Source organism: Gopherus flavomarginatus, chromosome 8 (genome assembly GCF_025201925.1).
Source record: "Gopherus flavomarginatus isolate rGopFla2 chromosome 8, rGopFla2.mat.asm, whole genome shotgun sequence".
NCBI lineage: Eukaryota > Metazoa > Chordata > Testudines > Testudinidae > Gopherus > Gopherus flavomarginatus.
In genome coordinates this window covers 79,577,603-79,603,630 of record NC_066624.1, presented here as the reverse complement: position 1 = coordinate 79,603,630, position 26,028 = coordinate 79,577,603, and the positions used below count along the sequence as shown (strand labels likewise).

Sequence of the window (26,028 nt, the reverse complement as noted above, 5' to 3'; positions counted from 1 at the left end):
CTCGGTCCCTGGGTCTGAGTCCTGGGTTAGTGTAATTTGTATGTAGATGGAATGGGGGTTAGGCTTGAGTCTGAGTTCGAACTCTGGGTTTACACTACAGTGTAGACACACAATAAGTTTTTACCACTTTCTAGACCCTTATCCCCCTGCACCGCCATCGAACTACAACTCCCCACTCTAAATATACCACCCTCTAATCTCCATAAAACCTCTTCCTGTCAATCCAGTTTTCCCTAAACACTGCCAAATTCACAAAGCCGTTCTCAACTCATCATGCCCCACCGAACCCCATTTACTCTCCCCTCTATGGTCTCATCTCAAATCCTGCATCTGAATGGTTCTGTCAGCTAATCTTACCTTCGCTAAAAACAGTTATGCCAAATAAGGTGAGCAATTGTTTGTTTAATTCAAACATTTCAGAAGTGGCCTGTTCTGAGATGTTGAGTGAGCATGTTACGTTTATCATCTGTGGGGGACAGTGGTTATTTAGCTAGACCCTAAAGGATTCCAAAGAAGCGTGTGGAAAACAGAGCAGAACTTCGAAGAAGGAGTATTTTAAGAATGTTTCCTCTGCAAAATGTTAGTAAATATTTTACCTTAAAAATTACATAGAAAATTCAATTTCCCTCTGAAAAGTTATTGGTCCAAATGTAATGACAAAATTAACATTATTAGAGTTGGAAAGATTTATTTTAATTCTGACGCAAATACAAATCTCAACTCTAACTTAAATATAGAGTTGCTACCAACATTTTAGGAGGTGTTATTATAAATGCAGGTCAACCTAAAAGGAACACTAGTTTTAGGTCCCAAGCTTAAGTTGTACCAAAAAATAAAAAAAGGTTTCTCAAAACTTAATTAAAAAAATATGGTTGCACTGAAAATTTAAGCATTCCCCTATTGCTTTGGAAACACAAAACAGACATTACTGCAGGAGAACCAGAAAGTGAAGACTTGTTATAAAAGAAAATGAAATGGACCTATTTTCATTGTCCAAGCTGAATAAAATGCAAAAGTAAACAGGTAGTATAAATAGTGAGAATTAAATTCTATTTTCAATTTAAATAGTTTAATAGGTTAGTAATACTGATAACATTCTAAGAATAATTCCTTATCTACAATAGTATAAAACTACCATCAGTAATTTTACTAGACTGGGACATCAACTGGCAATATTTTGAAACTGAAAAGCAAGCCAAAACCAAACCAAAGAGTATTTCCAGTGAACAGAATAATCAAAACTTGTTCATTTTAAAAGATCTCTTTCACTGACACCAAATGACAAGAGTATATCATTAATATTAAAATAAGAACAGATATGCCTTGAAATACATAGGGAACACTATACTACATAGAGCAAAGAAAAACAGTAATCATGCATATTGATTATCCAAATTTCACATTCCCACTTCAGTCACAGAATAGTATGGAAGATCTAAACATCTGAAAATATGTTTACTCAAAAAAACAAACAAACAAAAAGCCCCCCCCAACCCCCTCCTTTAGTCCATCAATAGTTTTCTATTTGAACCCTGCCAAAATAGTAGATGGATAGTAATAGTTTACGGTTTCCTTTAGAAATTTCCATAAATAAATATGTCAAAATAAAATCCAGAAACAGTAAGGCTGTTCTCTGAAATTTTCAGGGAAGCTCGTCAGATAATAACGAGACACGCAAACAATATTTGAAGGTTCTATTTCTTCCATAAATCCAAGAGAATATATATGTGTGAAATCCTGCCCCATTGAAATAAAAGGCAAACCTCTCATTAACCTCAATGGGGACAGTATTTTACCATATATTTTTAACGAGTCTTCTACATGCTATACATTTTTAAATGTTATTTTTTTTCATAAGCTGAAACAGTTAACTCTGCCTTACTTGGGAGGGGCAATTTTGCAAAAGTAAAACATACTACAGTTATGTTTAACATTTTCATATCCATACCAATAAAAGGTTAAGTCATTACTATCCACCCAACTGTTGGACAAGGATCAAAATCTTGGTAAAAATTATGGGTGAGGTTTTAAAAAGACCCTAAGGGAGTCATTAGGTGCCCAACTCAGTGGAATTCAATAGGAATTGGATATCTAATTAACTCTCTTAGGCCTCTTTGAAAATCTGTCTTTGAGCATAAGACCAACAAGTCTGAAGTGCTTCAGAATTATGTGACCTTGAGAGAGAGAGAGTTCTGTATGAACATGTTGACAACTCTATTAACTATAGGAGGGGTCAGTTTGAACACTGACCACATACAATAAGATTGTCTTGACAGTCATGATACAATCCCTTACCAAAATGAATGGGAAAGAAACAGCGTAACTTAAGCCTTGTCTACACCAGGGAATATTATAGAAACATTTCATTTGGGATGCTAAAATCGAGAGGGTGAGGGGCAGCATTTTAAAGAATTCCGTGATGCAGACAATTCCAGTGCTAAAATGCTATTCCAAGAATTCCCCATTAATTACTCAAAAGGCTTTTGGGTCAACTCCTCAGGAACTAGAAGGAAGCTGTGTGTACCTCTCTAATGCAGCCCATTAAATTAACAGATGAAGTTTGATAAATTAACATCATCACTAGTCTTTATAAGTGATGTTATATTGTTGTATGAATCAATCTTACAGTACTAACAAATTAAGGATAAAGAATCAAATTCTGTGTACAATAAGTGGCACAAATGGGCTAATGCTAGCCAAATAACTACTCTTTATAAACCAGCTTATTCATAAAAGTGTAAAACATATTACAATAGTATACTTCTCAATAAGATAGTTACCAAAGAATGGCAGTACTGAACAAATGGGTCTCAGAATACCATCCAGAAAGTATTTCAATAGCAATGCAGTTAATACCTATCACTTGAGCACAACATGTAGACAAAATGACAGTCATCGGTTACATAATTAACTTATCTACTATTTGGAATAACAACTGTCACAGGTTAAAGGTCTCCTAACATTTTTTCCAAATATATTGCATGTGAATTCTCTTAGGTAAGTTTCCAACTAGCTCCTTCATATTAGGTTCCACTAAATCATGCCAACGTCAACCCAATCTTATTGATTTGTTCCAACAGTCAGCAACAGAAAGGTCAAGGATGTTATAAGAAGCCTGCAGACTTGTGATCCATCATCATTTGGATTGCCAAAAGCCACAGAAAACATCTCACAAATTAACAATTTACAAACAGCACATAAACCAAGCCTTCCAATCACCAGATTAGCCTTTCCTATTTTGATTTTTGCATGAATGGAAATAGGAACCAAACGCACAGTCTTTAAATGCTGTATTTGATTGAAGTAAGGTACTAGATAATGGAGCCTTTTGAAATGTGAATTTTGGACAATTAAGTTATTTATAAACAATAAAAGCAAAAGAAAGCAAAGCAAATTAATATCATCCCATATTAATTAGTAAACAGATACCACACTCCACTAAAAAGGAGAAAAAAGCAAAAAAAGAAGCAGTAAGAGCTGGCAGAATCACTGATGGCCAATCACCTGCGATTTTCATCCAGCACATCCAAGACCTGCTGGTAAGCCCTACGAGTAGAAGACTGGATAAGCGACAAAATGCCACGAGCAGAGTAAATATTAGATCCATCTTCAGGTAACATATGAGGAGGACAGACACGAGCCTGTTGTAGTGATGGTGTCACACTGTTTGTACAAGCACAGCAAATGAAGAGAAAAACACTGTTGTCAGATTTTAAATAAAGAACTTCTTCAGCCAGCCCCAGTTCCATTTGATCTTACCCCTTGCCCACCAATACCAGGTAAACTGTCAAAAAAAAAAAAAAAAAAAAAAAAAAAGAGTAGTAGATGGATTCACAATTACATTTGTTAACGATCTTAGGAACCAAATACAAATTACAGGCTGTGATTTTGGTACAGATATAGAGGGTGTTTTTTTTTCAGAAGTCCTCAGTATTCACCAACATCAATGGGAGCAGAGTTAGGCCAACATTTGACAATCCCACCCATAATCTCAAATCTCAGTATTACTTCAAAAGAATTATGTATTACTGCAACCATGAAAACCTGTCATAAGTCTATCTCTTGAAGCAAAAAAAAGTCTCTCATGTTTAACAATGAAAGAGTGAGATTACGATAGTATTTTGATTTGATTGTGTCTGATGGTTAAAGAACCAAGGTTTAACTGTAAGAAGGTAGAATAAAACTACAAAATTCATCTACCAAAGATGACAAAGTATATGATCTGAAATTCTGACCATTCTATCAAACAAAAGTGAGCTGAGTTAAAAATGTAAGCATTACAGGGGGTTTTTTGGTACATGATTTATTTTACAAACATTTCTGCTGGACACTATTAAATTCTGATCAAACATCTTTGTGTTGTACATATATTCCTCTTATTAACTTGCCATTAGCCATATAGGCCTTTACACCAGGATATTTATTTTTAGGAAAATAAAAACAAATTTTAATTAATAACAACATGCTTGTTTAGCCTGAATTCACTCTTAAGTTGATAATTTAGTACAATAACTCCTCAGTTAAAGTCGTCTCAGTTAACGTTGTTACGTTGCTGATCAGTTAGGGAACATGCTTGTTTAAAGTTGTGAAATGCTCCCATCTAGCGCCTGCTTTGTCCACTGTTTGCAAGAAGAGCAGTCCGTTGCAGCTAGCTGGTGGGGGCTTGGAAGCAGGGTGGATCAGCAGCCTCCCTATCAGCTGCCCGCTCCCCTAAGTTCCCTGTGCTGCAGCCGCTCAGAAGGTTATTAATCGGCAGTTCAGCTGTCCCTCCCCACACTGCCATATGTTGCTCCTGCCCTCTGCCTTGGAGCTGCTCTCAGACACTCCTGCTTCCGGGGGGGGGGTGAGGAAGAGGGGGCTAATGTCAGGTTGTCCCCCTGCCCCCTGCTCCTGCACCCCACTTATCCCTTCTCCATACAGAGCAGGGAGGGGACAGATGGAGAGAGCTTGGGGCAGCAGATGCTGTCTCAACTTCCTGATCCACTTAAAAAGACAATGCACTTAAGAGTGGGTCAGCTTACTTAAAGGGGCAGTGTGCATCTCTCTCTCTCCCACACACAAGGTGTGTGTCTGTCTGTCTGCTATGCTGTCTCCCCTCTGTCATATTCGTGCTGCCTTGTGTGAGAGGCTACATTAACAACGTGTTAACCCTTCAGGACTCAGCCGAGTGCTAGTTCATCATTTAGCAGCAAGGCATTCCCTGGGAAATATCCCTCCCTCTTCCACCCTCTAACTTCACCACCTCACGCAAGCTACACAATCATCATCGCTGTGAACAGTATTCAATTGTTTGTTTAAAAATGTATACTGTGTGTATGTCTATATAATATATAGTTTTTTGTCTGGTGAAAAAAATTTCCCTGAAACCTAACCCCCCGAATTACATTAATTCTTATGCGGAAATTGGATTTGCTTAACATCGTTTCACTTAAAGTCGCATTTTTTCAGGAACATAACTACAACGTTAAGCGAGGAGTTACTGTAATTATATTTGAAAGAGTCTGACTCACTCTACTCTTTAGAATTCTGGGATGGTTTGTAACTCAAGACGATTGCTCATGACCAACACTGGATATTCCTTTGACCTTCTTTGTCTATCACTCCTGCTTTACTGCTACAATATTCTGAGTTCGAGTTCCATTCTTTCTGAGCTTTTGCCTGTGTTCCCAGGAAACAGTAATTTAAGTAAAGCATTAGTGGTGGAAATGAGTATACTTGATGTTTGGATCCCTCCTTTGCCGGATCAGAGATTTTCATTGTACAGTTATTCTTGGACTGTGGAAGGTGTATTCAGCTGATGCGGAGATTAAAATAATGGGTGGTACAAAAAACAACTATTGAAAAGGAGGGTCTGCATTACACTGGCCATCAGTCCATTCACAGCAGTGGCACAGCCAACTTGAGGAGCAACAGGAATGCAAAAGTTGGATTTCTGACTCCCACTCCAAAGATGAAGACATAAGGATAGATGAGATGAGTAGTAGCTTTTACTGCATAGTATCTTGACAGATGTGATAAGCTTAGTTCACAACTGAAGTTTTGTCCTGAAATCATGAATTACCTTGGTGCTTGACTGACAATGGCCAATATAGTGTTTATTGGGAGATATTTTCACAAGACATAAGAGATGTAGCACGTAGGCAAGAATTTACAGAAATAGAAACAAAGATTACAGCAAACATTTATGTTGCCATTTTATGGTTTTGGCTGTGTTCTTCTGTACTTGAAAAAAAAATCACCTGCACCTTCTTTTTCCATACTTAGGATTACTTTTGCACTGTGATTACATATTATAAATATCCAGGGTGGAAAAAAAAATCAATGATTAAAAAACACAAAACAACAACAAATAAATCAGATTTTTTTGATAAAATGTTTTTTGAGGAAAAAACCTATATAAAGATCGTTTTAATTAAGATACATTATAGCTCAAAGATATCTCATCATGGAACAGGGATTATAAAGTCTAATTTTATAGTATGAGACAATATATTCATGTAATGTTTAAGAAAAGTTTTGTAAATGAGTTCCAATAGCTCATGGATTAGGGATCCAATCGTATGGGGTTCCAGGGGCTTCTGTATAGATTATTTAGGTTAATCTTTCTATCTACCCAATGGGACTCAGTGCTCAGTCTAGAACACACCATCAGAGATGCTTAGTTTTGCTGTTCTCAAACTGTGGATTTGTCTCTCCAGAGATAACATGCTTGTCAACAGCAAAAATGTTTAAATAAATAAATAAATAAATAAATAAAGAGAGGCGAGAAATAAGAGACTTCAACCCTGTTGTCCCTCTGCAAACTTGTGTACACAGAGTCAATCACTTATCAAATCTCTAGAAGTGCAAAGTTTCAAAAAGTTCAGTGAACAGAAGATTGTTGGGGGCGTAATAGATCTGGGCAAGGAGAAGTCTGGAGATAAATGTGAGAAGGGACACGCAGTAGAAACAAAAGTGAAACTGTTTGAGCAGCATATTCCAGAAGTCTTAAGATCTTTCTGAGTGTAGCCTTTATTGATTTGAGATCTAGCATGCAATTCTCTCACTAGAAGGGAAAACATATAATGGCAGCAGGCAGTAAGAGAGACCCAATTTGGGAATAAGAACCATTCCATAAATATATGTTTGCTGCTGATGTTTTAAAGAAAGTCACACCAGTGAACTGGTGGAAGTCACTTAAGCACTTGGATTCAGAGACTGTTGTAGTGATAATCTCACTTTTAACAGAAGTAGCAGCTTCTACCGGTGTAGAAAGAATACTTTCTTCTGTTGGACTAATTCATTCCAAATTGAGAAATCATTTGGGACCTGAAAAAAGCAAGAAAGCTTGTTTTTCTTTTCCAGATTATGAACAAACAGGAAAATGAAGGGGAAGATGACTGAGTTAGCTGCAGAAGCCACTGGTATTCACCCAAGAGTTCTGAAGGAACTCAGATGTGAAATTGCAGAACTACTAACTGTTGTCTGTAACCTATCATTTAAATCAGCTTCTATACTAGATGACTGGAGGATAGCTAACGTGATGCCAATTTTTAAAAAGGGCTCTAGTGGTGATTCCAGCAATTACAGATCTGTAAATCTGACTTCAGTACCAGGCAAACTGGTTGAAACTATAATAAAGAACAATATTGTCAGATATATAAAATGAATGTAATTTGTTGAGGAAGATTCAGCATTATTTTACATTACGGGGTTACAACTGGTGTCATGATCGAAATGTGGTTACCATTTTCAGTGCACCCAATTACTGTTATCCTTGTGGGAACCAGGCTGCTATCATGGAACTAGATGAAGCTTTAAAATATTCCTTGTGAATAACTTACCTTGTTTCAAATATCAGAGGGGTAGCCGTGTTACTCTGGATCTGTAAAAGTGGCAAAGAGTTCTGTGGCACCTTATAGACTAACAAACGTATTGGAGCATGAACTTTCGTGGGTGAATACCCACTTCGTCAGATGTTTCAAGTGTCTGTCTCTTTCTTTCAGAAGGGTAAAGATGCAGATCTTGGAACTAATGGTGCTACTCTCACATGCTCAGGGTTTAACTGATTGCCATAGTTGGGGTCAGGAAGGAAGTTTCCTCCAGGGCAGGTTGGCAGAGGCTCTGGAGGTTTTTCGCCTTCCTCTGCAGCATGGGGTACGGGTCACTTGCTGGATGATTCTCTGCACCTTGAGGTCTTTAAACCATGATCTGAAGACTTCAATAACTCAGACATAGGTTAGGGGTTTGTTACAGGAGTGGATGGGTGAGATTCTGTGGCCTGCGTTGTGTAGGAGGTCGGACAAGATGATCATAATGGTCCCTTCTGACCTTAAAGTCTATGAGTCTAAGTCTATGGTTTTAGTAAAGCAAAATCATGCTTCACCAATCTACTAGAATTCTTTGAGAGGATCAACAAGCACGTGGACCAAGGGGATCCCGTGGATATAGCATACTTAGAGTTTCAGAAAGCCTTTGACAAGATCCCTTACCAAAGGCTCTTAAGCAAAGTAAGCAGTCATGAGATAAGAGGGAAGGTCCTCACATGGATTGGTAACTGGTTAAAAGATAGGAAACAAAGGGTAGGTATAAATGATCAGTTTTCAGAATGGAGAGAGGTAAATAGTGGTGTCCTCCAGGGGTCTGTTCTGGGACCACTCCTATTCAACATATACATAAATGATCTGGAAAAAGGGGTAAACAGTGAGGTGGCAAAGTTTGCAGATGATACACAATTACTAAAGATAGTCAAGACCCAGGCAGACTGCAAAGAGCTACAAAATGATCTCTCAAAACTGAGTGATTGGGCAACAAAATGACAGATTATATTTAATGTTGATAACTGCAAATTAATGCACACTGGAAAGCATAATCCCAACTCTACATATAAAATGATGGGGTCTAAATGATCTGTTACCACTCAAGAAACAGATCTTGGAGTCATTGTGGATAGTTCTCTGAAAACATCCACTCAATGTGCAGCGGCAGCCAAAAAAGTGAACAGAATGCTGGGAATAATTAAGAAAGGGATAAATAATAGGACAGAAGATATCATGTTGCCTCTATATAAATCCATGGTACGCCCACATCTTGAATAGTGTGTAGAGATGTGGTTGCCTCATCTAAAAAAAAAAAGATATACTGGAACTGCAAAAGGTTCAGAAAAGGGCAACAAAAATGATTAGGGGTATGGAATGGCTTCTGTATGAGGAAAGATTAATAAGACTGGGACTTTTTCAGCTTGGAAAAGAGATGGCTAAGGGGAGATATGATTGAGGTTTATAAAATCATGACTGGTGTAGAGAAAGTAGATAAGGAAGTGTTTACTACTTCTCATAACATAAGAACTAGTGGTTACCAAATGAAATTGATAGGCAGCAGGTTTAAAACAAATAAAAGGAAGCATTTCTTCATACAACGCAGAGTCAACCTGTGGAACTCCTTGCCAGAGGATGTTGTGAAGGCCAAGACCATAACAGGGTCAAAGAAGAACTAGAAAAATTCATGGAGGACAGGTCCATCAATGGCTATTAGCCAGGATGGGCAGGAATGGTGTCCCTAGCCTCTGTTTGCCAGAATCTGGGAATGAGCAACGGGGGAAGGATCACTTGATGATTACCTGTTCTGTTCATTCCCTCTGAGGCAGCTGGTACTGGGCACTGTCAGAAGACAGGATACTGGGATAGATGGACCTTTGGTCTGACCCAGTAGGGCAATTCTTATGTTCTTATGATAACAAATATAGAGGTTGGACATAAGTCGAACTACAGAATGCTGCCCTCTCCACACTCCCTCACCCCCCCACCCCAGTCTATAAACACAGTAATGTTATCTAAATACAAAAGTTTTTGTAAAGATTTCGAGGGAACCACTGAATAGAAACATATATTGTACTTCTAGTAGACATTTTGCATTAACAGCTGTACTGAATAAATTGACGGTTTCACAACAACTAGCTGTTTGAATTTGTATACCATCAAATTATTCTGAATTGTCTCTGAGAACGTCAGTTGGCTTTACAAAGTGGGTAAATATTGTCACTCAATTTAATGGAGGAAAATGGAGGACCAGAGAGATTAAGTGACTTCCACAATACCACAGAGCAAGCTAAAGTCCAAAACGAGAATATAATCCAGAGCTACACAACTCTTAGTCCTTGATCTAATCACTAGTCCACTGTACTACATCCAGTTCAGTGAGCCCCAAACTGGCTACAAGAAAGGATTGTTTTATAGGCTGCTTGCAAGGACAGTCTCAGAGATTATTCAAATCGTAAGATTTATTTGCTTTTGGATAAGGACCAAACTATACAGGCAGAAAGAGACACAAAGGCAATTTGTTAACTTATATATACCTCTAAACTAGATAATCAGTGTAAGGGAAACCCTTCTGTTTTGGTTCTGACCAAGCTTGGGAATTATTATAGAGACACACTTGAAGTTTCTGGGGCAGAAGATGAATTGTCTGTGAAAACAGAAGTTAAGGAAAACTGAATTGAGTTAATTCCCCTTCTGTGATCTTCTCTCGGGATTCAAGAGCATACAGCTATAATTGATGCATTTGTTAAGTCTCTGAACGTACTTCTACAAAGCAATTGAAAGCTTGTGGCTGGCCTGGGTCAGCTGACTGGGGCTCGCATTGCTCGGGCTACGAGGCTAAAAATTGCTGTGTAGACATTCTGGCATGGGCTGAAGCTTAAACTCTGGGACTCTGTGCTGTGGGTCTTCTATTCCAGTGTAGATGTACCCTAAAGTATTCTAAACACAAAGTCAAGTAGATAGTATGGAGAAGTGGTATATGGAGTAAACATTTCATGTACAGCTCTGCCAAGGGAATTACATACAAGGTGCTCCTACATTTCAGTGTCTCACACTTGTCATTAGTTACTCTAACTACTGTACTATCTACAAAAGCTTTTCCTGCCTTTCTTTTATCTTTTCTATTTTTGTAATTAAACATTCTTGGGATTTAATACTATTTTGCTGCAGAGATTTCACGAAAGGCATTTTCAGGAAGCATTTTAGCAGGTGTGTAACTATAGACTGCTTAAACATGTGAATCAAGGACGTGCATTTGGGATGAAATTGAACCAAGTGGGAAATTATTGAAATAATTAACTGTAGTAGAGCTCAGAAACACTGTAAAATATTTAAGGTTTATGGTTGAACAATGTTTGCAGGAAGGCCAGTTAGACAACTATGGAAGACGTAGAGGTGTCTTACTTATTATTCAGACTTGGACCTGCCTCATGCTTCTAAAGGAGCAAATTTCCAGTAAATAGATTTAGATAATCAGGGTGATTAAATAGCTTTAACACAGATTAATTAAGATGTATTAGGAGTTAAAGCATGTTCCATTTCTAAAATGTAAACTCCATCACCTCCTTCCCCCACAAGTTGCCAGAAGAACAGCATTTCTCATAGTCTCCCTGAGGAGGCACCAACCTCTTCCAGGGAAAAGGAGAGAGAGTATAGAAAAAATTAAATACTCTCCTTTGCCACATATTCTTGGTGGACCACTTGTTTTAGAATAAAAAGTAATCAATCCTTGGAATCAGTGTCAGTTGGTAATAACCAACATAAAGCTCTGTTTCCCCAACTAAGCAGAAATGGCCAAGGAATGTCCATACGTTGAACATGTTCTTCCGTTTTTTGCTTTGCAACTATGTTCTGAGTGGAAAGTCTCCCCTCAACTTCTGCCTCTGCTTATATTAAGAGTTTCCACTAATGTAAGCCCAAACATTTCTTTACTCCAGTACTTTACAGGAAGAACGAGGTGTAAAGTTTGAGAAATCCTGCAACAGAATTACAGCTAGAAATCAGGTTCTCAGCATACCAAGAACTATTTCAAGTATTATGCATTGAATTACAGACACTCTGATTATAAGATTAGTAGTGCAGAGAGCTACATAATTAAAAATACTCTTGATTTTCATGTACTGTAATTAACAATTAAGCTTATGTGTAGTCCTTAGTCGAGAAGGGTGACTGGAATTGTGACATCTTATTTCTTGGGACAGTATCTGATCTGTGCCACCTTAAATAATAATTGTGATTCTCTTAAATAAGCATCCTATTAAATAAATGTAAGGTAATTTAGAGAACCATCATTACTGCTCAACAGTTAGTACCAACACGTGCCTAGTCCTTACCACGTCAACTGGTCTTACAAACATTTGAGAATCTAAGTATTACTGTCATTGTTCAACTCCCATCCAACCACAAATTCTCATGACAGCCACTGCATGCAATAGGGTAACAAGGAGATAAATGACAACACATTCAGCAACATCTGTCAACTCCACTCCTCCCTCTCCCCCGAGACCCATACAAAATCAGGAGTAGTGCCAACTCCTTCCCTCAAATCTGGGCTGGCTCTTCCAGGAATCTTTTTATTTCTGTCACTCTCACAGCACACATACTGGAATGTCACACAACCCACCAGCCCATCTTTATTCCAAAATACTATAGCTGTTTAAAGTACATTAAATATCTGAATCTTAAGACAAAACCTCTCTACATTTTTAGCACTGTAGGGTTTGAGTGTACAATGACTCTGCAAAGTCATTTGTTTATGTGATGTTTTGGAGGAAAAGATAAAAGCCCAAGCTGCAATTTGCAAAGGAACCTAAAAGTTAGGCACTCAACTCCCATTGACTTTCAACGGGATATGGGTGCTTAATTTCTCTTAAATTCCTTTGAAAAATCTCAGCCATAATCTGTACAGTATAATACCTATTTGAGGTACAACATGCTCCCAGAAAGCTTTAAAAAGCAGAAAACAAAAATCTTTAACTCTCCCCTTTCCTGTTTTAAAAATAGTTCCTACAAGTGCATGAGAATCATCTTATGCCCTAGTTATGTAAGAATTATACCACGTTAGCAGGACTAGTTTAAGCATGGTATAAACAGTTTGTCTGGCCAGAGTTGATAGGGAAGAAGATTTAAAAATACAGTGTTCCAGGCTATGCTTCTGTCACCACGTTCTAGTCTAGAGAATATTTTTAAATTGTTTTGCTCCATCTGCATTAGTTATACAAACTGTATTTACAATGGATTCTGCAGATTAATCTCCAGGTTAGATGGAGCCTTGAGACGCCAGAGCGGACAGTGCACAATGATACTTGGCTGTCAGTCAAATCAGCATGTAAAGTTAGACCAAGAGGACAAGATAAGCAAGGGTTAAACATCCTAAGAGGCAAAATGCTTTGACAGGACTGTCTTTTTAATTAAAGGGTTTAATGTAACTTGAATTTAAGCTGCAAAGCATGGGCTCTTCTCCTGTTTGTGGAGGAAAGTGAATCGGACCCATCCAAGGGCAAGAATAAAAGCCTACAATGACTCAAATAAGCTTCTGTCAATAATTCACTATACCATTGTCATAACCTAGTCCCAGATTTGGACCTTAGCGTCCAAAATATGGGGGTTAGCATGAAAACCTCCAAGCTTAGTTACCAGCTTGGACCTGGTAAAGCTGCCACCACCCAAAATTTTAGAGTGTTTTGGGGCACTCTGGGTCCCCCCAAAAACCTTCCCTGGGGACCCCAAGACCCAAATCCCTTGAGTTTCACAACAAAGGGAAATAAACCATTTCCCTTCCCCCCTCCAGGTATTTCCTCCCTGGGTTCCTGGACAGATACACAGAAGCAAGCTCCGTGAATCTAAACAGAGGGATTCCATCCTCTCTATTTCCAGTCCTGGAAACAGAAGTACTTCCCTGTTCACCCAGAGGGTATGCAAAGTCAGGCTAGTAAATCTAACACACACAGATTTCCCCCTGACTTCTTCCTCCCACCAATTCCCTGGTGAGCACAGACTCAATTCTCTGGAGTTCCCCACTAAAGAAAACTCCAAGAGGTCTTAAAGAGAAAGCTTTATGTAAAAAGAAAAAAAAAATACATAAAAATGGTCTCTCTGTATTAAGGTGACAAATACAGGGTCAATTGCTTAAAAGAAATATGAATAAACAGCCTTATTCAAAAAGAATACAATTCAAAGCACTCCAGCAACTACACACATGTAAATACAAAAAAACAAACCTATCTTTTTGTACTTACAACTGGGAAACAGGAGATTAGAAAGGCAGGAAACAGAAATCCTCTCATAGCCGAGAGAGAGACAGGCACAAGACCAGAACAAAGGACTCACACACAAACTTCCCTCCACCCAGATTTGAAAAAGTCTTGTTTCCTGATTGGTCCTCTGGTCAGGTGTTTCAGGTTACTTCTTTCCAGGTGAAAGAGACATTAACCCTTAGCTATCTGTTTATGACAACCATGGAAACTGTGATCCTTACAGCTGAATAGAATGGAGAACTAGAACATATTTCATACAATATATAGGCTTATTATCCAAGTCACATTTGTTTAAATCCAGCAAACACATTCCTAATTCTAATTAGAACACAGGGGTGGAATCTTCAGACAGTAGCAGAAGGAATAAAAGGGGCAATTGCAATGATTAAAAAAACAGCCAGCCTCTTGTGAAAAAACGTAACTGAAGTATACTCAAAATTTAACTATTTAAATGTTCTATTAAATTTCATCAAAAGGGGATGACATGTATATGATTACAACATTTCAACATCCACCGACACCCAATAAAAAGGGGTGTCTGCCACTCATCCACTTCTCAACATGAAGATATAGTGATCAATTCCAAATAAATTATATTTTTATTACGTTAGAGAAAATTACTTTGCTCTTATTCAATGGATAACACAAAAAGGTGGTGACATCTTTGACACACAATGTAGAACTCAATTTCTTCAAAGAATAACCTGAAACTTGGGAGAAAGTATTGCACACAAAATCATCATCTGATAATCACTTTCAAGTTACAGGCAGACAACTAGAAGTCACATGGAAAAGCAGTTGAGCTAGAGTTGTGATTTGCAGCTCATGGCAAGAAGCAGCAAAACCACAACTGAAAAAAGATCCCAAACTCCAAAGAGAACAGGGAGATTGTATCATACATGAAGTCAGCCAACTGCACAAAAAAACAGGGTTAAAGAGTTGATTATTCAGGAAACATACTGCAGTTCTATAATATTCAAACTTGTGTTACTTACCTGGGATTCAGTGTTTGAAATGAGTACACCAAACATCATCAGGAAAAGCAGACAGGAGGAAAGAGAGAGAACAAAGTACTAATCAAGTTGCCCTTAAGTCACTGCATCCCAGATCTCTACTCACATGGAATCGTTTCTAACCAATTGACCATTTTGACGAACAGCGTTTTCACTCATGGAACGTTCTCTCTTCAATCTTCCCACTGAACGAACCTGCAAAAACAAAAAGTAGTGGAAGAGGGAGACGAAGAGAGGAAGAGAGTGTGTTTTTCAGGAGTGTCCCACAAGCACTGTGCTAAATGCTGTTCACTGAATCTCTCAGAAAACATTCATAGCTCTCGTTGATATCAAAGTGAGTGCAGAAGTGCACCTGATGGCAGAATCTGGTCCTGTTTACAGTACACAGAAGTGAGTTTCTAATAAAGTTTATTCCAAATGACTTAGTGCTGTCCAAGACACTTGAATAAATGGAATTTTAGACAGACAAACTGGGTGAGGTAATATCTTTTACTGGATGAACTTCTGGTGGGGAGAGAGACAAGCTTCCAAGTTAAGTTTCCCAGACCTGAAAAAGAGTTCTCCATAACCTCGAAAGCTTGTCTCTCCTCCACCAGAAGTTTGTCCAATAAGAGATATTACCTCACCACTTTGTCTCCAACTTTTGTGGGTGAAACAGACAAACTTTTGAGCTACACAGAGATCTTCTTCAGGCCAGGGAAAGGCACTCAGTGTCATAGCTAAATGCAAGGTAGAACAGATTGTTTAGCATAAGTAATTAACACATTCTAAGGCAGTGTTTTTCAACGATCGGTCAATGGACTGATGCTGGTCCCTGAGAGCTCCCTGACACAGATTAGGAAAGCAGCAAGCCGGTCCCTGGTATCAAACAGGTTCAGAAACACTGTTACCAGAGGCTATTCAAGATGAAGTGGCCTGTTAATACCTCTGCAGTCACAGGACACAAAAAAAAAGGGGGGGGGGGGGGGGGCGGGGGATGAAGACTAGTGAGTTACACATTGTTGTAATAAGCCATTAATCCAGCATCTCTCAAGACCATGATTTTTAGTGTCTAGAAAAGTTATGAATTTAAGCTCTCAGGCTTGTCTTTTGAAGCTGTTGTGAAGGCTTCCTTTGAAGATGAGGACAGAGGTCAGATATGGAGTGATTGTTTTGTGAAAAGTGTTCACCTATGGATGATATAGTGTTTTTGTTTTATTCTTCTGTAAGAGTTCATTTGAGAGTGTAGCAATTGTCTGGTTTCACCCACACAGTTGCTATTGGGGCATTTAGTGCACTGGATGAAGTACACCACATGTTGTGATAGGCATGTGTAGGACCAGGGATCTTGAAAGGTGTGTTGTGGAAGGTATTGGAATTTTAGATGAATGCGGAAGCAATCCATTATGTCCATTACTACTTTTATTAACCATCCACACAATTACTGTTAGAAAGGACAGTAGAAGCCCACCAAGTCTGAAACAAACAGTAATTCTGTGTTTTACATATGCAATTTAATAACCGTTTGGCTGCTTAGAAAATTGGAGACAGAACATATCTATTAAGTCATCTTATCCATCCCTAGGCCAGTTCTGTCTTGTTCCCTGAAACACATTTTTACAGCTTTATTAACAACATTTTGTTTACTGTTGATTATATCAACAATGGATACTGGTTTTCATGCAGATCTGATCCTTTTTTAATCTCACTATTCTCTTGCTCTCAATAATATCCCGTGGCAATAGTTACAGTGGTTAATTATATACTGCATAAAAAAGAATCCCCTTTTATCAGTTTTAAATTAAATTAGTTGTCTTTCAGTTTCATCTGTTGTCCCCTTGTGCTAGTATTATAAAGAAAGGGTAAATAGGAGCTCCTGATTTACCCTCTCTAAACTGCATTATTTTATACCTTTATCATGTCATCTCTTATTTAGCTGATCTCAAACAAAGTCCCAATTCCTTTTTAATCACTCCTATTACTGAAGTTTTACATATCTCTAGTCACTTTCATCGTCCTTTGCTGAACCCTTTCTATTTCGGCCATGTTCTATTTGAGATGAAGTGACTGGAATTGAAGTATTCAAGGTGATGATTTAAACAATCTTATGTCATTTGCCTTTTTGACTACCAAATATTTTAATTGAACTGGCTCTAAGGACACAGAGTTTCCTGAGGCTCAGATTTAATTTAGAACCTACTGATGTATTTTCAACACACTTTGACATAAAATTCTGCATTGACCTGGACACCAAGATTTTTCCTGGTGCATTTTAAATATGGCCAAGTTAAAGCTTACGCATCTGGAAAATAGGAAATAAAATGAAAATACTGACAGCCGTGGCCATAAAATAGATACTTACCTATTAGAGCTGGTTAGGAAATACATTTTATTTCCCACCAAACAACTGAGATTTTTTTTTTGCTTTCACTGAATTTTTAGGTTTTCAGTTTTCTGATAACCTGAAAAATGTCAGTGAAAACAGAATTTTCTTGTGGAAGTTTCCCTTTAATCAAAAAAGGCATTTTGATCTTTTATTTTTAAACTAGTTCTAATGATGGTATCTAGATTCTATATTCACTTCAACTGACAAATGGTTAGAAGGTTATCTTATTACTAGTAAGTGCACACAGAACTTTGTAAAACATTTTTATATCTACCCATTTTATGGTAATAAACTGATCTGGATAACAAAATGTAGGGATCATTCACCATTCCATTTTTCTTCTTCAGTAAACTTTCACAACTAGGAAAAAATTAAAATAAAATACTAGCCTCTTCACTTTGAGGTGTCTGCGTTGGGGGTCTTTCTAGATCCAGAAAATCTAGTGGTCGCTCGCTAAGTGAGATAACCCGGGGAGGAGTTTTCAATGACAGAGGTTTGAATGGAGCAGACTGTATAAGGTCCAGATCTGATGGTCTGGAAAATGGAATGTCTTCACTATTACCTGCAACAACATAGTTGAGATTACTTTAATCAATATCAAGTAAACACATTAACAGGTGAAAAGTTAGTGAAAAAGTTCAAGAAGACAAAGACATCCCTCACACTTCCAAGAATAGACTCAAGGTTTGCAAGAAAATTTATGCCATAGGAACTAAGGAAATATATCAAAATATAATCAACTCAGAAAACCAAACAAGCATGAAAGAAGGCTGCTAGTAGTCCTGCAGTTAAGGATATACTGAGATTTTTTTTTGAAGTATTTCCCTTAACTATATTTCTGTGCTCCAAAATGTCCTTACCACAACCTGTTTCTTCTAGACCTAGCTGTTATTTGCCTCTGTATCCCCACTGAGATATATTCCTGTGAATTCCTGTTGACCATGATGAGTGTGGCCACACATTCTACAACACCTGAGGAACATAACTTCACAGTCACCTTTAAATCTGCTGCGTGATAATTATTGAGTGACTTGACAACACTCTCACCATCCAAATAACCTGTTCATACAACTCGATTTTTAGACAGATGTTTAAAAAAAACCCCAAACATCTGAAAGGTTTCCCTTTGTTGCCTTGGCAAATTATATATAAAGATAGAAATGCAGGAGGGACATTTGACACACAATTTTTATGAGAATTTTTTTTGGGGGGGGGGGAGAGGGGGTTAAGATTGCCATCATATACATAACACCTAACCTTAGATAATATGATTAAGCCCACCTATCTCTCACATGGTTTTTGCTTATTACAAGCTACATATCATGATTTTTGCTTATTACAAGCCATGTTTATAGCCCTTCGACACACTTACAGCTTTTGTTCACTCTTACCTGTGCAGTATTCTCTGGACACATAATTCATGATCCTGTAAGCACCTGATTCACTGAGAGCATTCTCTAACCTGCAGAATTAGGTCTTACCAAAACTCTCTTTATTCAGATATAAAATGACTAGAAATTTGATTGTCTGAGTATTTCCAACTGTGGGACAAATGCGTACCAGCAACAAGCACAAGCTTTGAAAAGATGTCAGAACTGCAGATGTTCTTAAGCTTTATCATCATAGTATGATCAATGCAGATTATTATACGCCATAAACTTATTATCCATAAGGCCAACTCAGTAGCAGAGACATCATCAATATGATGTTGATGCTCCTATTAATCAGAATAATTTTGCATTATATCTAACAGGTCAGACAAAGTATACTTTTAGAATATACTGCAGTTCCTGTAGCTTATTCCTATTATATTAAGAGTCAGAAGTCAGTCAGTAGGTAAGGGTGGGTGAAATTCCGTGGCCTGCATTGTGCACGAGGTCAGACTAGATTATCATGATGGTCCTTTCTGGCCTTAAAGTCTATGAGTACAACGTAAATTTTGCTGGGGTCCATTTGCAATACTCATAATTCAGGCATGAAAGACACAGTAAAAGATTGGTGCATGTAATTATTTCAGCTTATTGTCAATATACATTCAGACACAGCACATCAAAATTATGAAACAGTGCATGTCAACATTCCACCTTAAAAATTAACCCAATGTCTCTGGTCAATAAAGCATTTTTCATATTTTAAGAAACTTTAGAGGTCACAATTGATCAGCAGCTCCTATTTGGAGGATTGGGATACATTTCACAAGCATTTGTTTTTGAATAATAATTTTTTTCCCAAAAGATCACTATATTATTTTTTAATCCCCCAAAACAAGCTAAATTGGACACAGAGCAAATCAACATAATGCTTTAGTTGCTATTTTTACCCTACAACATACACATACCTGCCACTACAATCCTCTCTGGAACCTGCATAGTTACACTGGCATTTGGAAGTCCTTCTTGGATGCCTTGCTCAAGATCAGCAGTTGGTGGAGCTACCTTTAATTTTTCTGGTACCCTCATTCGTTGGCTGATCCCTTCAGTGTACTCCATTTCATACTGAATTCGATTAATTTCTGCCATCTCAGCAGCTGGAGATGGGAATACTGCCCCATTCATTCTGGTGAAAGAAAACCAAAAAGCCTGAATTATTAACTGACAGCAAAACTAAACATTAGGTGGGTTTCTTTCTCGACGCACAGTAGAGTTAAGTGGATACATTTCTCCAATAACTGGGCAAGAGTCAGATCCCCTTGACTGAGCACACACAATATTTATTGAGAATAACTTCAATGTAAATTCAAAGAGCAAAGGACTATAGCAATGCCCCATATGCTACCCAAACCCCACACTGGGGCTGTGCAGGTGATCATTTGGCTCAGTGGTGACACAGGGCTGCCTGCAACTCCTTACACAACAATGATAAGGTTTCCATGCTAGCCTGCACATAGGCTAGGACAGAAAGCTACATTGAATAAGAAGTCAGGGGCAGACGTGTTTGTGCAACACCAGTATCCCAGGCAATGGGATAACAGGGGCTGTGGCTGTTATTTCAGCCTATAGGATGGAATAGTGATTGTAGGCTGCTGGGTGGCAGATAAAGGAAAGGGACAGGGCTGCACAGCAGCCTCACAACATGGCCCTGAGTTGGGGTGGGGGATGGGGCAGAATTCACTTACACAGAACAAAGTTTCACCAAGAAGGAAGATTCTCACCAATAAGCTGTCAAATCAGTTTCAGAAATTCAGCATTCCTACAACATTTCTATTTGATTTATTCAGTACTTCTAGTTTAAAGACAAGTTACTGTATTTTTTAAACCTACAGACCTTTTACTAATACGTAGCTGATGATCTGGACAGGCTAAAAATATATCTACAATATACATTCGGAGTGCTCCTGAAAGTGGAAATCTTACGTTTACAGAACAGATACACCATGGGAAGAAGCAGTAAGAGTTTCCCCACACTGCCAAACCAGAGTACAGTATTTCCACCCTGAGATGGTGGGCCCCCTCTAGGGGCAAGAAGGGAATTCAGTCTGCTTGACCATGCTCTCTTGCCTCTGTGATGAGACCAACATTAATGGTGTTTTTTACAATATGGATAGTACAGATCCTAGTGGCCCAAATGAGACTACTCACTTATATCACATTCTCAATTTAACAACCTTCTGAAAGGAAAAGGTATCTGAGCATTTCCATAAAGCTATCAAGCACTGGATCCAAACACACAGACATAAGATAGTTTCTCAAAAGAAACTAACATCTGTAAATCATTTGGGTACCTTTAGTTAATTTGCATATTAAACCTCATATAGAGAAGTCAGCCCATTGCTGATCTGTAATTATAGTGAAACAAAGTTATTGATATATTTACTAATAATATATAGGAGAGATGATTTTCCGCATGTCCATTCATATCCTACCACCAAAATTAATCTCTGAGTTTTGTATTTTGGGTGACTCGAAAAGATAGTTTGATTGCAGTTAGTTTGATGATACAGGAGACAGGATTAAATGATGAAGTGGAAACAAATGTAAGTGTACCAAAGATAAGATCCATCTTGGAACCAATACAGGGATACTCAGGGTTGTGATGGGGATTCCCCAACACACTATACTCCTGGCAATTAGAAGGAATCCCATCAACCCGAAAACATAACACAAGAACCAGTGGTCAGATCACCCAATGAAATTAATAGGGAGTAGATTTAAAACAAATAAAAGGAAGTACTTCTTCACACAATGCGTAGTCAACCTGAGGAACTCGTTGCCAGGGGATGTTGTGAAGGCCAAACTATAACTGGATTCAGTAAAAGAATTAGATAAGTTCATGGAGGATAGGTCCATCAGTGGCTATTAGCCAAGATGGTCAGATATGCAATTCCATGCTCTAGGTATCCCTAACCCTTTCACTGCCAGGTACTGGGACTGGACGACAGGGGATGGCTCACTTGATGACTGCCCTGTTCTGTTCATTCCCTTTGTAGCATCTGGCATTGGCCACTGTCAGCAGACAGGATACTGGGCTATCTGGACCACTGGTCTCACTCAGTATGGCCATTCTTATGTTTATCTCTTATACGTTTATATTTAAAACCTCACACCAGCAATCAGAGAAGGAAAAACACCCCGGTTTATGCAAGCTTGCAAACAAACAAACAAACACACACCATATTTCTTTTCCTTCATTGAGGCTGAGAACCCTGCAGAGTTAGGCTGTCTGTATTAACTCCTGCAGGTTCTACGGCTCCAACAGAAGGAACTGACAGAACCCAAAAATCAGGAGCAGAAGTGAGTCCATAGCTCATTGACAGGCGCTCACCAGCTGCTCAAGCAGCTCTGCCACACTTAAAATGCATAGACTTTAGCCTCTCCCTCCACCTCACCCTTTTGGTCTTATATAGTAGATTTACCCTTCTTGCTACAATAAAGTAGCCTGATGTACTGTGGCCAAAGTGCATACTGCCTTCTGAGATTTCCACATCCCCAAAGGCCATGTACAGTTCAGGCAGTAGAAGCAGTAACGCACTTCAAGATCTTTTGTGCTGAGAGTCCCTATGCAAATGAAAGTATTTAATTTTAACAAGAACTTAAAAATACCAAGTATGGCAACAGCCTTGTTAAATGGCCACAATATATTAAGTGTTACACGTACCAGAGGAGTTCTATAAGATTTCACTAACCTCCCTACAGGTGATTCACTGCTTGTTCTTTTGTTCATTTTGAAATATTTGCACAGATATAATTTTGTAATCAAATATCACTACACTGCAGCACAGTTTACTTTACAACACAGTAAAGTTTGGATCTGTTTTTGTACATAAGACAGCATGACAATAGCTTTCCCAGCTGTAAAAAAAAATAAAGAAAGAACAGCATTAGAAGAGTCAACTTCATAAATATTTAGAATCTAAATATCAGTTTCATAAAGCGAGTCTGACAGTAATTGCCAAGTATCTACAAATACAATAGTTCAATATGCTCACATGCGTCTTAGAATTCAGACATAATTTCTGGAGAATTCATTGATTTTCTAAATGGCAGAAGGGAAAAACAGTGAGATTTCAGCCACTGAATCCTTACAATGCTGCAACTTACTAATTAAACTAGACATGTATATGTATGGGGGAAAAGAAGAGGAGGTCCATAATAAAAGATGTTGCTCCATATTAGAAAGCAGAATAGTTAGCACAGAGACCTAAGGCTGAGATCCTGCAATCTGCTCCATAGTAGGCAGATTCCTGTACCTGTGCAAAATCCTAGTGTATGTCTACATTGCAGTTAAGAGTGAGTCTCCCAGCTTGGGTAGACAAACCTGTGGTAGCATGCTAAAAAGAGCTGCATGCCCCTGGGTCTGAGCCTGGATGGCTAAACTGAGCCTCCACTGGTGCTACAATGTCCACACCGTTATTTTTTAGCATGCTAGCGTGAGTCACACTAACACAAGTCTTGTTTAGGGGGCTTGTTCAGGTGCAATGTAGACAGCCTTAGTGACCCCAATAGCAGTGCACTTGTACAGAGAAGTTTGCAGGATTGAGGCTTAAGTCAGAATATGTAGATGCCTATTCCACTCCTGACTTACAGTGTGACCTTTGACCTATCTGTGCCTCAGTTTCCTGTGTAAAATAGCGATAATATTTAAACCAACTTTGTAAGCCATACTGGATCTTAAAATAATAACAAAAAGTTCATTACCATCAAGAGATCTCAAACTGAAAGCACAAATTAGAAAAGTAAAATTCTTAACTCTTTTATGGTAAATGAAAAGCAGAACTGTCATTATTAACTGGAAAAATCTGAGTGGTTGAACAGTATTCAAAGTCAACAGGTGAAAGGAAGTTTTAAGATGACATTTACAGAACTCAGTGGTTGTAAAGGTAGGGGACGAATAAAAGTTTGAGAAAGATAAGTCATCACAAATAAAAACATGACTAAACTATACAGAATCATGGAGAAGGGATAGAGGAGGCCAATGAGAGAGTGCATACAGGAGCGTAAATGGGAACCCAGGAGAGCTATTTTGAATGGGATTTGGAGATGAAGATTAATCAAGTAGATCGAGGAGACAATACAATATGACACTGACTTCTTGGAGACAGAAAGTAGCATGCATATCCCATTCTGGATATCCTGAAAGGGACTGTCATTGTAACGGCAGTTTGTGATTAAGGAGCATATATGGATGTGTGCATAAACTTAAACAAAGGATGAATTTGGACACCGTGATATGGCAATCGCCAGACAAAGACAAGAGAGATGAGGGAGAGAAAAAGTTTGTCATAAACGACATGATAGTTTTGGGCTTTGGAAGCAAAGTTCAGAGGATGTATTATGGGACACAGAGGTTTGCTTAACTGTCAGTGCATCAGTCACTGAAGCCTTTAGAATTGGAAGCTATGATGTAACAAAGCACTATCAGGGTGATTGAAGTGGGGGGAATCATATAATACCAGGGTTGGAAGGGAACTCAGGAAGTCATCTAGTCCAACCCCCTGCTCAAAGCAGGACCAATCCCCAGACAGATTTTTCCCCAAATCCCTAAATTAGCAGAGCTAAATATCATCTGCACGCAAAGGATAAATACTGAAATGCATTCATCATGATACATGTGTCAAACCTATTTATGCACATCACCTCTTCACATCATATACATGGAAGGAATGAAAAAATGTTAGCAAGGCTTTGGGTTCCTATAATATTTAATGAATGCAAGAGAGCGAATGCCACTCTGCCAGCAGCAGCTCTGAAGCTGCAATGCATAGCAAAGATCCCAATTGGGGCAAAGAGGTAGCTTTACAAGCAAACATCTTTATTTTTCTAGTAGAAGACAAGTATTGTAAAATTAGCACCAATTAGAAAAAAAGGCTGCAGTTTGATAAGCTGCTACTTTGAAATATCCAGGTTGTCACTGAGAAACAACACTTCAAATAATGCTGCTGACAGAGTGACAATTACTAAAGTTAAAACAGAGTAAAATGGAAATTCACTGGGCCTGAGTCTGAGCTAATATTGGTATCAGAGCACTGTTTTCTGCTGAATGTGTCCTGATTTACAAGGGCATAGATGAGAGGGAAAAAACAGGCCCAGCAAGTTAGAGTATTATATAATTCTAACCATTCAGGTCTCATAACTATTTAAAAAGACATTTTAAACTATTTTGTTGATAGAGGGTGCCATGTTTAGGGTCTTTCAAAATATGAAGTCTGGGGCATCCAGTCCTTGAGGGGGCTACCAAAAGCAGCACCCTCTATTAAGCTAATATATTTAAAATAAAACTGTGGGCAGAGAAAATGGAAACACGTGTGTGGGGGGGGAGGGCATGAGAAAAAGAAAATGGCCCAACTGGCGGTATAAAAGATAGTAGATAGGCCAAGAGGAAGTGAGAGTGGCAGAGAAGATGTGATGAGCATAAAGAAGACGGGCGGGGGGGAGGAAAAGCTGGCTAGGCAGTGAATGTGAGTGGGCACAGCTGGGGGGGCAGTAACAGGCTATGGAACAACAAATGGGGGATGGGCATAACAGAGGGCTAGAGCAGGCCGGAGTAGGGCTGGGGAGGTGTAGCTGGGAGGGGCTAGAGCAGGCGGGGGTACGCCGTGGAGTCTATAGTTGGGGGTGGGGGAGCAGAGTAGGGGGGTATTGCTGGGGAGGCAGCTGGGATCTTCCCACCCTGGCTGCCGCGGTCCGGCGGAGCAGGCCCCAGCGTTACCTACTCACCCAGAGGCCGGCGGGAAGCCGCCCGGCAGGCCCCTCTCGCGCTCCAGGCACTCAAGGGCTCTCTCTCAGTGATAAGGAAGCGCAATGCAGCCCGGCCCGCTTAGAGGGAAAAATGGGCTGAATTGTCCCCATCGAACCGCCGTAGCCGCCGCTCAGCAGGGAGCCGTGTAACGTCACGTGACGTAAGAAAGGCGGAAGTGACTCTCTGGCCGTTCACCCGAGAGCGAGCCATGGGGAAGCCATCTTTACTGTGGTCAGACAGCTCGTGAGCGCTGTGCGCCTTTGTGATGCTATTGCTGTAATTGCTACTACAGGCGCCTAGCGACCTATAAGTGCTGGTCAGTAGCGCTGAGGGTGTCGTGTTAGGTGAGAACCCTTAATGTCTATCACTAGTTATATTTTACTATCACCAGCCACGTGGACCCATTAACCCAATACTAGAGA

General features: G+C 39.0%; 1 protein-coding gene and 1 long non-coding RNA gene across 5 annotated transcripts in view; both read right to left on the bottom strand.

The window, feature by feature from the left end:
* The window catches only part of MFF (mitochondrial fission factor), a 36,062-nt gene extending 10,312 nt beyond the window's left edge, over positions 1-25,750 (bottom strand). For 2 of the 4 annotated variants that reach the window (XM_050964130.1, XM_050964131.1), the window contains exons 1-5: positions 25,585-25,749; positions 22,554-22,719; positions 19,770-19,987; positions 17,821-17,993; positions 15,173-15,261 (exon numbers count right to left, since the gene is read on the bottom strand). In XM_050964130.1, coding sequence (XP_050820087.1) covers positions 15,173-15,261; positions 17,821-17,993; positions 19,770-19,987; positions 22,554-22,591 — 518 coding nt within the window. In that variant the 5' untranslated portion in view covers positions 22,592-22,719; positions 25,585-25,749. Of the gene's footprint in view, positions 1-3,504; positions 3,664-15,172; positions 15,262-17,820; positions 17,994-19,769; positions 19,988-22,553; positions 22,720-25,584 lie in introns of all 4 variants that reach the window. The other 2 variants (XM_050964128.1, XM_050964129.1) reach the window with 2 other exon arrangements.
* LOC127056404 (uncharacterized) lies at positions 18,643-19,760 on the bottom strand. The gene is made up of 2 exons (XR_007775804.1): positions 18,749-19,760; positions 18,643-18,718 (listed from the first exon to the last, which is right to left on the bottom strand). It is a non-coding gene; the product is annotated as an uncharacterized LOC127056404 (long non-coding RNA).
* Positions 25,751-26,028: the final 278 nt, after the last annotated feature.